This window comes from Arvicola amphibius, chromosome 12 (genome assembly GCF_903992535.2).
Source record: "Arvicola amphibius chromosome 12, mArvAmp1.2, whole genome shotgun sequence".
NCBI lineage: Eukaryota > Metazoa > Chordata > Mammalia > Rodentia > Cricetidae > Arvicola > Arvicola amphibius.
This window is the reverse complement of record NC_052058.2, coordinates 109201528-109216214: the sequence shown is the minus strand read 5'-3', so window position 1 is coordinate 109216214 and position 14687 is coordinate 109201528. Positions and strand designations below refer to the sequence as shown.

At 48.1% G+C, this 14687-nt stretch overlaps 1 protein-coding gene across 1 annotated transcript in view; it reads right to left on the bottom strand.

Annotated features, from left to right (window-relative positions):
- The window catches only part of Tnfrsf11a (TNF receptor superfamily member 11a), a 76772-nt gene extending 64454 nt beyond the window's left edge, over nucleotides 1-12318 (bottom strand). Inside the window, exon 1 of the mRNA XM_038350096.1 lies at nucleotides 12206-12318. Within this exon, the coding sequence (XP_038206024.1) occupies nucleotides 12206-12283 (78 nt within the window). The 5' untranslated portion in view covers nucleotides 12284-12318. The remainder of the gene's footprint in view (nucleotides 1-12205) is intronic.
- Nucleotides 12319-14687: the final 2369 nt, after the last annotated feature.

Here is a 14687-nt window from a genome sequence, read left to right as displayed (position 1 = left end):
TGTCAATACAGAGCCTTGTGCATTGGAAACCGGCTCCTTGATGGTCTCACTGGGGACACAGGCATAGTAGCATCAAGTTGTGAAGATCACAGGACTCAAAGGGTCAAGGAAGGGGCTGCCCTACTTGTCCACCTCTGCTGCTGCTCCTGGCCTCAGTGAAATTCAGATCTGCTCCAAAAAGTGGATGCTCACATGAAAATCATGAAGTTGCAGATTCTGGCCCAGTGTGTGTGGGGACATCTGAGACTCTGCATTTCTAAACTCATGTTCTGAATGGCAATGTCAGGAAGACATCAAAGACAAACATGAAGGTCAGCCTCTTCACACTCCCGGTGCCAAACACAGCTGCTCGGCCCTGCCTCTAGTTACTCTTCGCACTTCCTCTTAGCAGTCTGGCCCAAATTCTTGATCTAGGACACAGTCTGGCTTCTCACCCTGCCATTTCTCCTGCCTTTCTCAACCTTCCAGGTTCATAGCAGCTTCTGAGCTGAGGTGTGAAATTGCTCATCTTGATCATTTTGTTGAAGTTGACTTTCCCTGCACCTAGGCCATTGTATGCTGGGGCTGGTGGTCTAACCAACTGGGATTTCTCCTGCTCTAGTTCATTTGCAGGTCTACAGTTTCTTTTAATTTATTTAACCCTCCTGGTAAATTGCAGGAACTCTAAGCCTGGACTAGCCCCTCGGTACTCCATTTCTACTGAAGCCAGTAAGATACCCCAACGTATTCGCCCTGGGTCACTTCTATTGCTTCATGCTATACTGACCACCCCAAAGGCCCTGGAATCTGGATATGTATGTGTCTGTTGATGTAAAGGACCAAGTGTTCAAGTAATACTGTGGTTCCCAACCTTCTCAACGCTGTGACCCTTTAATATAGTTCCTCATGTTGTGGTGACCCGCAATCAAAATTATTTTCATTACTACTTCATAACTGTAATTTTGCTACTGTTAGGAACTATAATGTAGATATCTTATATGCAACCCCTGTGTAAGGATCGTTCGACCCCCAAAAGGTCATAACCCACAGGTTGAGAACCATTGATGTAACAGTCACTGAGAGACTTCGACTGTCCCCGGATGTAGACATTCTTTGTAGTGAACAGAACTAAGAACAAACTGGCCCTTATTAAAAACCTACTGTGTGGGAAACACTACATTGAAGACAGGTTTCCTTACTCTTCTGCATCTTCACAAGCAAGACGGAAAAACTTGTTCAGACGGTGCGTGATTCCTGGATTGGACAGTGCTCACCCACCCAATCAGTGAATACCCCCCCCAAAGTGCACTATGGGCACATGTCTTTCCTTTACAGAAAACCCTGTAAAACTCTCCCTGCTTTGGATCAAGTTTGCTTGGAAAAATTCATCAATCTGGGGCAAAATCTGAGATACCCTGGGGGACCGAGCCACAAAAATAAGTTTAGTGCTCACGTCCAGAGCCAGTGGCCTCCTTTGTCATGGGACAGCATACAGAGCCATTTAACACACTGCACAGCTTCTGGTCTCTTCTGTGCTTGTCACATGGGCCAGAAATCGAGAGCCAGCTCCTGGCCCAGCCTATGACCTGCACCACACACACTTACTCTAGCCCAGTGGAGCTCAGTCTCCAGTTCTGCCTCCCCAACCCAAAGGGACAGCTCTGCACAGTTAAGATCACTGTGAGTTCTGGGACTTTGGCCACTTATAATTTTTACACATAGACTGGGCCCCAGGGTTCTCACGGGTAAAATCTGGCTGTTGGGAAGGGAGCAATATTTTTGTAGTATTGTCTTTTCCATTTTAAATTCTGTGACCATTGGAAATTAACGGTTGAGTTTTGAGACACAGGTGTGTTCACGTTCAGATATGGCCCCAGTGAACTTGATTGTTCTGCCTACATCTCATGCCCCACCATCAGAGGTCTGCTTTTAGATGTCCAGTCACTTTGTGACACCTCACTTTGTCGCCCTCAGGGCACAGCCCACTCCCTGCCACAGAGCTGAGCTTAAGGCAGAGAGTGGCCCAGAATATTCTCTCCATGTGGTCCATCTGTTTCTTCCTCTCTCTCTCTCTCTCTCTCTCTCTCTCTCTCTCTCTCTCTCTCTCTCTCTCTCTGTCTGTCTGTCTCTCTCTCTGTCTCTCTCTGTCTCTCTCTCTTTCTCACACACACACACACACAATCTGTAGAATGCCTTTCAAGGAACTAAAACAAAATGTCAGTGATGGAAGACAGTGTACATGGTTCACAGACATCAAAATAGAGCCTAGAAGTTTGGGTCAAAGGAGATATATTAGTTACCTTTATCATTGTTTTGGAGGGGGGAAGCACCTGACAAAGACCCAATGGAGGGAAGACTCATTTTCCCTCACAGTTCTGAGGTCCTTTGGGGCTGGGAAGGCATGATGCAACAGAGCTGTCTGTCCATCTGTGATGGGACAGGAAGCTGAGCCAGGGACTGTGGCTTTCAACCTAGAACGTGCTGCCACATTCAGGGAGTGCCCTTCCTCTTCCACTCTCTGTGAGACCCCTCTAGTCCATGTGCCCAGCTACAGGCCTAAAAATTCTAAATCCAGTCAGGGTGTCAATGAAGAGCAATGATCTCAAGAGGTATTCTCAAATTTATCATAATTATAAGACTAAGGCATAACGAACCTTGGAAAATGAAATTTAACTTCCTCCAAAAGCTAGTGAACCCAAACATTTACCCTCTGATAGAAGGCTGTGTTGATGTCCCAGATCCAAGCCCAAGACTAGCAAGCAGCGGCTGTAGGTAAATGCAAGTGTGTACAGGTGAGGTGGGGAGGCGTGGGGCTGATACATTGTCGCCACGGGTGTCTTGGTCTGTGAGGGTGGAGGGAATATGGCCTGTGCTGGTGGTGGCAGCAGGGCAGTCATCATGGTTCAGTACAGTTAGCCTCTGGTGTTGGGGGGCAGAGTGGGATTGGGGTCCCTGTGCCTGAGGAAGTAGCAGGGAGGAGTCAGTGAGTCACACTCCTTTTCCTTCTGAATCAGAGATTGACCAGCACACAGAGCCTGGGCTGAAGGCACGCTGCGTAGCTTCTATCTCTTATAGCTGTAAAAAGGGGGCATTTTCATCTCTGCTCATCGACACGTCCAGAAAAACTTCAATAAACACATTATCTACTAGACAACACAGAGAACATGAATGAGCTCAATCCTGTCTGGCCATTCTGGGAAGGGTTTTGTGCGAGTGTATATGTGTATGCGTGTACACATAGGTATACATGAAAGCCAGGGGTCTACATTGAATATCTTCCTTGATCAATTTACATTTTTATTTAATTTTGATTAAAGGTTTATTTGTGTATATGTGTTACCACACGTGTGTGAGTGTGCATGTGGGTACACATACTTGTGTGCATGCACAGAGGCCAGAAGAAGGTGTCACATGTCCTTTTCCAACACTCTCCACCTATTCCTTTGAGGTAGGTGTTTCCGGGAACTCTGGACATTTCTTAAGCTGACTGGAAGGTTGCAAGTCTGAGCAATCCTCCTGGGTCCAGGGACACAGTACGGGTGAGGTCAGAGGTGTGCATGAGATGCCTGACTGTTTATGTGGGTGCCGGTCCTCATGTATGCTCAGGAAGGACTTTAACCATGGAGTCATCTCTCCGGTTCCCACCCGAAGTTTGTGAGACAGAGTCCCTGACCAGTCCGGAAGCCCTGGGATTCTCTCTGCCTCCCCAGAAGTTGGATTCCAGGCACATGCCACCACATGCTGCTTTGTACATGGGTCCAAGGGTTAGAACGTGGGTCCTCTGAGAGCTTGCTGACATCCTTTCACTGGGGGGGGGGGGCTTTCTGCCTCACAGAGGGCTGCACAAGGTGTCAGCCTGAGAGGTGAAGCTCATGGTCACCAGAGCACTTGCCTGTAAGGAGTTACACCTTTGCCCCCTGCCAGTTGTATAATTGTGGGCACGCTTCTTAACCTATGTATGCCCCAGTTTTCTTATCTTCCTGGCAAGTGAGTGGGCAAGACAGATAAAGCCAGCACATGAGTGGCACGTAGGAGGGGTCAACCAGTGGCAAGTGCTTCTAGTGAGTTCAGTAGTCACATCCTGTTGTTAACACGTCACTTAGCACAAACCTTTCCATGAAAGCCAGGGCCTATCTCAGCAGACCTCCTATCTTGATCAGAATTGCTGGAAGGAGGTCAGAAGGTTAGCTGCAGATGGCTGGAACATCTTCCTCCCCCCCCCCCCCACACACACACAGCTTCTGGGTCAGGTGTGAGGCTCGCGCAGGGATGATGCTGGGGCCAAAGACCACAGTTGGAGAATTCCTTTTGTACAGGCAGAATACAAACCTGGTATGCACAGCCAGCTAGAACTCAGACCCACACTCCTTCCGCCTCTGTCTAGTTTTTACCAAATCCAGTCCTTCTGTCTGGCTAGGCAGTCAAACACCAGACTAGACAAGATCTTCCTCAGGTATGCCCCACTAGCCCCATCTCCATCCTGTCCACTCCGTCTCCCTCTCCCGGGTCAGTTAGTTTCTGTCACCTGACACAGACAAAAGTCACCCCAAAAGAGGAAAGGTCAGTGAGGGCTTGCCTTCACCAGACTGGCCTGTGGGCATGTTCTGTGGGGACATTTGCTTGATTAATGATGGATGTGGGATGGCCAGGCTCTCTGTGGATGGTGACAACCCTGGGCAGGTGATCCTGGGTTGGACATGAAGGCAGGCTGAGCAAGCCACGGCTACAAAGCCAGTAAGCAGCACTCCTCCATGGTTCCTGCTTTGACTTCTTCCCTAATGATTGTAGTTGGGATGGGTATGTCAAATAAACCCTTTCTTCTCCAAGATGCCTTTGGTCAAACCGTTCTATCGCAGCAAGAGAAGCCGAACTAGGAGAGCCCAACACCAAATTCCAAGTCTCCACTCCAATCTTTCTCTGTGCTCCTGGTGTTTCTCAGATTGGGAGGAAGAATGGGGAGGGTGGTCCTGAGCTGTCGGAGGTCAGAAAAGGCTGCGCCCTGACTGTCATCCTTTCTGAAAAACCCTGGGAGCTTTAGTTTTGGCAGTAATTATCAAATGAACATTAACGGCCTTGACAGGGACAAAAGCTTACCAAGAGAGTCAAAAAGCCAGCATGGCCAACCTCAGGGTAGGAAAGTTGTGGGTGAGCAACCTTGAACAATAAAAATATTAAAATAAAGAAGGCATTGGCCTACCGGTCTTTGCATCCATTAAAGGACAAATTGGAGAAAATGGGGTCAAATGAAGCTAGACAGCTTTAGGGAAGTTCCCAGCATTGGGAATGTTTAAACAATCACACGGATTGGTGAGGGCGGAAGTGAATAACTTCACCCAGCTTTAAAGAGAACGTGGGAGCTGTGGACCAGGTTGTCTGCGTCTGACAAGAAAGCAGAGAAGCAGCCTGGAAATGGGTTGGCAACTGCTGGGTTATAAACCAGACCTTTCAGCCGGTGCTAGTGACATTAGATGAAGTGAAAGAGGGTCTGGAGATGGCTCAGAGGGTCACTGCTGCTGCACACGCACGGGTAACAGGGTTCGGTGCTCAGCACCAAGTAATAAAGCAGGCAGGGCCTCACGGGTCTGTGCCCTCAGCACTACGTAAGCTGAGAAAACGAAGGACTGCCTGGGCTTTCTGGCTGCCAGCCCCACTGAGAAATGCTTGTTTCTAAAGAATAAGGTGGAAAGTGGTAGACTAGGAGACTCGGTGTCCTCTTCTCACTGGCACACGCTCATACATGTGTGCATTGCTACATGCATGCACATCACACTCACACAAGAAGAAAAACTAATAAGGTACAGGGGTCCACTTCCCACTAGGAAGACAGGTCCAAACCCGGGCCGGGCCAACCTGCCACACTCGCAGACCGTAGGCAACGCCACGCCGATTTCCCCACTTGCTTGTTTAGGCTGCACATTCACCAAAAGCTAGTTTTTCTTCCTCATTCTTGATGGAAAGCCTTCAGATTTCTGCTGGTGCAAGGAAGTGGCCCTTGTGCTCCCACCACTCCCAGCAGGAAATGTAATAAACTTCACTTCTCTGGTAAGCCAGAAGGGTTGTTCTTCCTGAAGCTCGGAAACCTGATGGTTCAGTCTCTGCCAAGGACTTCCATGTCACCTGCTGGCTTGGGAATTTTTTTTCTTGGTGGAATCCAGGAGGAGCTAGGCAGAGAGGAAAGCAACAGCAACCTGCCAGGAAAATGATTTCACAAGGGAGAAGTTCGGGTCCAATACAAACACTGCTTCTTTAGGAAGCAGGCTATCTCCCTGAGGCTGGTGTGTGAGACCACAGGTCAGGTCACACCTGTCGGGACACTGTGCCCTGGGGAGGTCACATGCCACTTATCTCTGTCTCTTCAGGGTTTTCAGACCAGGGCTTTCATCAGGGTTCTCAGCACAAAACACCTCTAGGACAGGAAATGGCTCTGTGGATTCCCAACACACATGGCCTCAGGCTAGCCCCTGGGCCTTTAAATGTTACCTCCACACTAGGGAAACTCAGGCTGGCTATGCTACAGTTCAACACTTTAACCTTCACTTTTTTTTAAAGGAAATGTCTGTTTTCACACAAACCTGAAAAAGACTAATTTGGACCGAGCACTTTCCTCAAGGAAATCTCTAATCCAGGTGGTAAGCTCCTGTTGCTGACCTCAGCTCTGCTAGCCCGCTGTTCTAAGAGGTCTGAGCAGCATTGCATCCCTTGCCACCTGCACCGCAGGCATGGCCAGCAGCTCTGAAATTGCCCCTGCACTCAACTCAACTCCTCTTTCACTATTGCCCTGACCTGATTTGAGCCTTTTCTAGTTCTTCCTTGACCCAAGGCAGAGGCCTCTTTGTTGGCCCACACCAGCCCTGGCTACCAGCCCTCACCCACGTCCATCACATCTCTCTCCAGACCATGTGCAGTCAGGTTATACCTGAACTATTCTGCCTGCACTTAAAGCATTGAGTGCTGGCTCATGCCTTCTCTCCCTACCCCACACCCTTGAATTCAGGAATGCTGTCCTCTCTAGTTCTGAAAGCATCCCACCAAGGGGCCTCCTGCAGTTCCTGGTCTCCCCAGAAGACACGCTCAACCCCGCCTCTCTTCCCTGGCACCACAGGCGATCTCCCTGGATACTTCAGGTTGGGACGACCCCCATTGAAAATGCTCCACTGTTTATATATGGCTAGAATTCTGGTCTCCTAAGGCTGGGTTTGACCGTCGTTCGGTCTCTCTTAGCCTGTTACAGTCTAAATGGTAAAGGGTGTTGATCTTGCTATATTAAGTGCCTGCATTTAACACTCTTTTCCCTCACTGCTCACAGATGAAAGCCTGTGCTGCATGTAGCAGTCAAAGCTGAAGATTGTTCGAGGCCAGCCTGGTCTACAAGAGCTAGTTCCAGGACAGGCTCTAGAAACTACAGGGAAACCCTGTCTCGGGGGAAAAAAAAAAAAAAAAACCTAAAAAAAAAAGCTGAAGATTGATGGCAGCCAACAAAACAAAAGCAGAATAAAGTTGTCATCATGAAGCTGAGAAGAATGTGTTCACACCTGCTGACTGCGGCTGCTTTGGGCTGTTTGTCGGAGAGAACGGGAACCTGCTGCTGTAGGAACAGCAGTGTCAGCCAGCCCTCTGGTGACAGAGGCAGACCGGGAGTTTTGGGAGTCAGGGTGGGGAGGGGTGGAGGTGAGGAGAAGGAGGGTTGGGGGGGATAGGGCCTGGAAGGGAGCACTGGCAGGAAACACACGTGATTCACCTCTCAGAATCAGGACAGAAAACCCCACAGGACTTCCAACTTCAAAGCACCTGACCAACTGCAGAGGGACCAAGCCTATTGGCAGAAGCCCACAGCTCCTTCCTGGTTCCTCCGGCCTCAGTGTTTGTGGGCAGACAGTGTGAGCTGAACTTAAACTGTCTTTCTAGCTCTCTAGCAGAGGGTACTCCAGCACCCAGAGGGAATCCTACAGCAAATAAGGGTAAAGACGTGAGTGCAGGAAGAAAACACTGCCCTAGACAGAAGCCTGTCCCCGCAGGGACACAGTGATAGAGCTAGGGACCCGTGGCTCAAAGGCAGCCAGGGGTCCCCAGACTAGAGAAGACAGGAAGCTACAGGAAGCAGGAAGAAGCCCCCAGCTCTTGGGAGGCTGGGGAGATGCCTAGGGCATGAAATAGTTAGACAGCCAAGGGCTATCAGGTAGGGCACAGACACACAGGAGACAAAAAGCACAGACATTCCTAGAATCCACCAAATGTCTGAGGTGGGAAAATTGCTCACTTTCCCCTATGCACTCCAAAAATAAGAAAATTTGACGGGGAGCTTATTTCCTCGTACTTCCACTGCAGATAAAGTTCACTCAGCACCTCCTCAAAACAGCAGCTCTACAAGCGAGCTGAGTCTGGAACTCCCCTTTCCAGGGCCTCATAAAACAGTGATTTAATGACTCCAGAGACATAACTTTATTGTTACCATTTTTTTCCTTGTGCAGGAACAACTGCCGGGTGGACGACGAAAAGACAGGCTGAGAATGACCCTATCACAAGAGGTCCAGAAGGCCAAAGGGAGTGAGGGCAGAGGCATCCGAAATCCTACCAACCCAAGATCTGAAAGCTTAGAACGGTGTGTCCACGTTCTCAAACAAACAGCTAATCCACACCCAGGCTTCCCAACTGAAATGAGAGGGTGTGCCATGGAGTACAAACACAGTCACACCCTAGGGGATTTCCTTGGAGGGGTCCCCTGAAGGCTTTTCCAGGGTCTACTCACTTATTCGTCTGCCCTACCACCCCAGTAAGGGCCATGTCTGAGTTATCTCAAAACTATAAAAGTTTAATAGCTCATCTGTTTAGTGTATTTCCTGAATTCAGAGCCTTGAGGTAATCTGTAAGGTCATAAACACTGGGTTTCTCATTGGCAAGATCCCTTTATGTCTAAACCACAGGCACCATCCCCTTGACCTAGAAAGTTCTCTTCCTGACCCACCTCTTGGATCCTTTCTTCTCTGAAGCTTGATTTCCCCATCCTCCAAAGACTATTTGAGAAAACTCTTCTTCCCAAAGCTCCCTCCTCCTCCACTGTGTTTTTCTTATCACATACTTTATTACCATCACAGCTTCTCCCTACCATCAGATTCTCCCACTGTCTTTGCTGTCACATACTTCTTTATTACCATTACAGCTTCTCCCTACCATCACAGCTTCTCCCTACCACCACAGCTTCTCCCTACAATCACAGCTTCTCCCATTGTCTTTGCCATTTAACTATAACCTGGGCAGATTCAATTCTGCATTTGTCCTGTTTCTTAAGAGCATGGCTTACACTCTGCAAATTTCCACAGATGGCATCAGCCAGCCCTGAAGCCTTAGGTAACCTGGTGAACGTAAGCACAGTTATCTCGATGACAACTGTGCAACTGAATAAATAGCCGAACTATCAACACAGGAACTTAGGACTTTCTAAAGGCATATTTTCATTAGCTCTGAAAACAAATTCAGTTGCAAACACAGGCAGACAGATACAAGATAGTAGGGACTTTCACTGGGGAGGACAGACACAGGCAAAGCACCCATGAGCACCTTAGGTCACCTGAGTGGAAGTGGATGATGCAGAAGTCTGTGTATGATTCAAAGGCATACAATCAACGTTCACTGTGAATCTTCATTGTTGCAGTGTCATTTAAATGGTAACTTGAATTTTAGTAGCACATATTGCCAATAGACTTACTGGGAAGCAATAAAATGCCCTCTTTGGCAGTGAAATGTCTCATCGGGCAATACCTGCCACTAAGCTTGCTGATCTGAGCTCTGTCCTCAGACCCACATGTTGGAAGGACAGAGCAATCCCCAGGTGGCTTATGCTTTGACCCAGTGGTCCTCAATCTTCTTAATGCTGTGACCCTTTAATACAGTTCTTCATGACATGGTGACTCCGAACCATAAAATTATTTTCATTGCTACTTCATAACTATAATTTTGCTACTGTTATGAATCATAATGTAAATATCTGATATTTAGGATATTTAATATGCAGGATATATGATAGGCAACCCTGTGAAAGGGTCATTTGACCCCCAAAGGGGTTGAGGCCCACAAGTTGAGAACCATTCACTGCGAGTCTGACCTCTAGCACACCTCTCATATTTGAAATATGATTTTGTTACAAATAAAAATTGTATATAATTTAAAAATGATTTAAAGAAAAGCTGAAAGGAAATAGATGTTAGAGACAGGATGATCTGAGAGGTCTACTTATACCACATACGCTCAGTCCATTGTGCCCACAAATTCTACACACAATTCAAACTGCTGATAAAGACAATTTAAAATCTGTGACTATGCTGAGCATATAGCAACTTTCGTGTTATTGTTCACTAAATAAAACAGCATAGCAAGTGACCCACACAGCATGCAAGTTGTCATCCGGATATGAGAAAAGCATATGAGGTTGGAGACACACCTCAGTGGAGAATTGCTGGGTTCTCATGTACTGGGCTCTGGTTTCCATCCCCTGCATGGTCAAGGACACACCCAGTAAATGCATACATTCAAACATACATACATACAAAATATGAGAAGTGCTGGCTAGTTCCAAACGCTTTGCTATTTCGTTACTGGAATCAAATGTGTGTGCTTTTTCTCTTTTTTCCATTTTGCTGTGTGGTCAGGCAGGTTTCTTCCTGGGCAGCTTGCTATTCACTGGAGACCCAGTTTTTTAGTTCAGATACGGTCCTCCCTGTCTGACCTGTTGAACAATTCATTAAGCAACATTTGAAGTGCTTAAAGAAGTAAATTTCACTAGGTTGTAGTGGCTTCTTTTCCCGTGGCCTCTCTGAGAGACCCATTCTCAGAAAGAATGGGAATAAAGTGGAATGTATCTTTACTAGAATCAGGTCTTGCTCCAACCTTGAACGCATTTGCACAGTTTCTGTTCTGATTCCAACTAAGCCATCTTTCTCCTCTCTCTTCACCCCAAACCCCCAGGGCAGTGACATTCACAGAAGCCTAAGACTGTTGTTTAACAGGAGAAACGAAATCTAAAACTGCTGAGCCAAAAAACCTCACTGACATTTCCCTTCCTTCAGAGGAACTCCCAGGCTCACTAGGCTTTCAAGTGTTGGATGTACAAGCTTCATTGCCCTAACAGCTGGATCCACCAGGACAGAAATGAACATTTAGCTTCATGCTTTAAATGGCTGAATTATGTGGAAAAGAAATCACTCCTAGGAACCCCAATCGAGCCCCTAAGTTGCCAGCAGCCCAAACTCTATCACACACTAGCGGTTCCTTAGTGCGGCGTGGGGTACAGGATGGACCCGAGGGGGTTCAGGGATCTGGGAACTCTTCCTGCGTGGGGATTTGGCTGCAGGGAAGGGGTTCTCCACAACCGACTTTTGCCTCCTCCTCTAGGCTGCTGATGGTGTCTGCAGAGCTCCAGAAAGACCCTAGCTTCTGAGTACGGCGTACTCCTGTGATCTCATATTTCCATTGCCACTGGGCCCCAGACCCATGCCAGGAGGAAGCAAGGATTGCGAGGCTTGTTCCTGGCAGCAGTAATGGCTCAAGGCGCACCACTACCCTACTTTCAACCATTGCAAAGACATATTTCATCCTAACATGGTCAAAGGTTTCTAAGCACAAGCAATTCCTGTCGATCCATGAGCTGTTAGTGGGGAGGAGGGAAGAAAAGGAAGACACGAAAAGGAAAGCTTGTCACCTTTGCCGAAGAAACTTTCAAATTCTACCTTCCTGGACATTCAGGATATCCCTACACCTCTCCTTCCTCCCAGGAGAGATGGACGGAAAACTAAAATAGAGGAAAGTGTGAAGGCCAAGACAGGCACTCCCTGCTCCCGGGGATTCACCTGGACTGAAAGGAGACCCCCAGGGGAGTAGTCTTTAGGAAGGGGTCACTAACAAGGTCTGTAAATACGATCTTCTTGAGAGTCACGTTAGCTACAGGCAGAAGGTACCTACTAGTTGCACCCTGAGAACCAAAATACCATCAGAGCTCCGCGCTCTGCAGATCCCCTGCTTGAGTCGGGGTTCCGTAAACCTCTTCCTTCCAAGTCCCAGGATCCCTCCAATTGTCTTTCCCTCGCTCCACGCTCCTGCTGGGGTTTCTGCACCTGCTAACCCCTCCCCCGAACCCCCAGTCTCGGCTAGTGCTTGTGGGGCGGCTGTGCCAGGAGAATTGGACCTTGGGGGTGGGGGGGGGATGTCGGCGGGCGATGGTGGTGCGGGTCCTTACCTGAAGCGGGACGAGCAGCAAGCCGAGTCCCTGCAGCAGCACTGACAGCGGGCGGCGCCGCCGGGCGCGCGAGGCCATGGCGCGGTGCGGGCCAGCTGGGCACACGGCCTCTGTGGCCCCCAGGCGTCACCGCCCTCCACCCGCCTGGGCCCGCCCCGAGCGCCCGGCCCCGCCCCGCACCTGCCCCCGCGCCACGGCCCGAGTCCGCCAGGGGGTGCCGGAGCGTGGGATGCTGGGGTGCGGAGCACCGGTAGTTTTGACATTCCACGCGCGCTCCAGACCTGAGCTGTGCGCAGCCCTGCTGTCCCCAGGCACTGAGCTCTCGGGGTGCAGCCTCCCGCGGGGCAGGCCCTAGACAACCCCACCAAGGTTGCCATTCACCTTCCTTGGACCCTGCCTTCCTGCCAGTCTGCAGAAGGTGCATCCCTGTTGGGGTTTCCTTAACTACAATTAAAGAATTTACACAATCTAGTGTCCACGTCCCCACCCCCCGCCCCCCAATCCTTTACACAACCCTAGTCTTTCCCTTATCCTGGCATCCTGGCTGCCTCCAGCAGCAGCTTCCTCTTGGCTCTCCTCGAGGTCACCACCGCACCTGTCTCTGACCCCCTCTGCCACACCCTGAGCAAGCTTCTCAGGTAGACACTTGGCACCTTGCTTGACGAAGCCCTTCACCAGAACCGCCAAGTCACTACCTCTAATACAGAACTAGTTTAATGTCTGGGATGTGGGATGCAGCGATCCTGTTGTGTGTTTGTGACTTCTTATTGCTGCTTTCCGGGTTTGTGTTCCTCCAAATTCCAGGTCAGTGTTGGCTACACTGGTACACCTCTGCCCATGTTGTAACAGTGAGAGGAAGATCCTTGTCTCCAGTCAATAGAAACACCGTTTTCAATTCCTTGGGTGCTAGATTCATCTCTGCCAGCTTTTCGCCCACCACCTTAATGACTTTCTGTCTACTTCTGAGAAAACTGTGGACAGTTCTAACACGGAAGAGTAGGTTTGTCTATTATTCCTTACAGTTCTGTCCGCTTTTCACACCCTTGAACCTCTTTAGGACATCGGGATTTAGGATTGTGTCTAGGTAAACTGACCTTTTATCATTACTACATGCCCTCCTTGATCCAAGGTAAAATTTCACATTCTGGTCTACTTTACATTCATGAGTAGCTGTGACGCCTTTCTCATGAATAGTATTTAAACAGCATACCTGATTCTGCTACATGTAAGCTGCCGAAGATGGCAGCACACACGCCGTGTTGACCATCAGCACTTCCGAATTGGAGCACTTATGCCATGCACGTTTGAGATCGCCATAGGTGCTGATTGAGACTGGTGATTGCTTTCTATTTGTTATACCTTTATTCCCTTTTTATTTTTAAATTCTTTTGGGTTACTTTAAAACAATACTTTATTTTATGAATAGCAAAACAAATTGTGTGTTAAATGATGCTACAGTAGAATTATTTGATATCATTTTAAAACAGAAAAGAGAGGGGGAAATTTTCAGGTTACAAAACCCTTTGGGTTATTTTTTTAAGGAGTCCATTTTGCCCCCCATCGTTAGCCTACTTTTTGCGTATCGTTGTTTAATTGTGTGTGTATGCACATGTGTGTTCATGAGTGCCTGTGTGTCTGTGCGCATGTTGGAGGCCAGAGGTCAGTGTTGAGTGTCTTTCTTAATTACTTCTCCGTCTTATGTTTTTGATGAACCCCCGCTGAACCAGGGCCTCACCAGTTCTGCTAGACTGACTGGCCCGCAAGTCCTAGGGACTCTTCTGTCTCCTCACAATGCTTGTTTGACTTTTAAATTCCCTGCTGTACAGCCTGGTTGGTTTACTGCCCAGTTGTTTTTATGTTTTCTGGAAATTAATCTGTGTGTGTTGCCTAAAAAATTAAAAAAAAATATTTGATGAAGCAATTCCATGTCTAGGAATTTAACATATTAACACAGAGAGGGAGGGCACTAAAGTACATACAATAGCATTCTGATAAAAACCACACAGAGAAAAAATGTGAATATCAGTAGAGAAATGTTTGGCAATACTGTGCTTTATTATCATTGGTAATATTTTAAAAACTTTCCTTTTTTTGAAATGATTGTCCACATGGAATGTAAGAGACGCGACTTACAGAACAATTCATCTATGTTTGTCAACAACCACAACTGTGATTTTATTTACTATAGTGAAGGGAGCTTCTGAGAGACAAACAGCAGCAAGAGCTGAGCAAAATACACCTGGCGTCTTCACCACAGCAGCCTCGAGAAGCGTTCTACAGCTGACAAAGGAGGCCCAGAAAGGCTCAGAATTGCTCTGTGGTCTCTGGGCGATAAATGGCAGAACTGCCTCACTAGGAAGTGAGTTTTTAATATCAGGGGAGTTGCACAGGGGAGAAAAGAAAGTCATAACTTTAATTTTGATGCTCCTTGAGTGATGATGTGGTTACATGAATGTAGCAAGCTTTCTCGCCAGGCTATCTT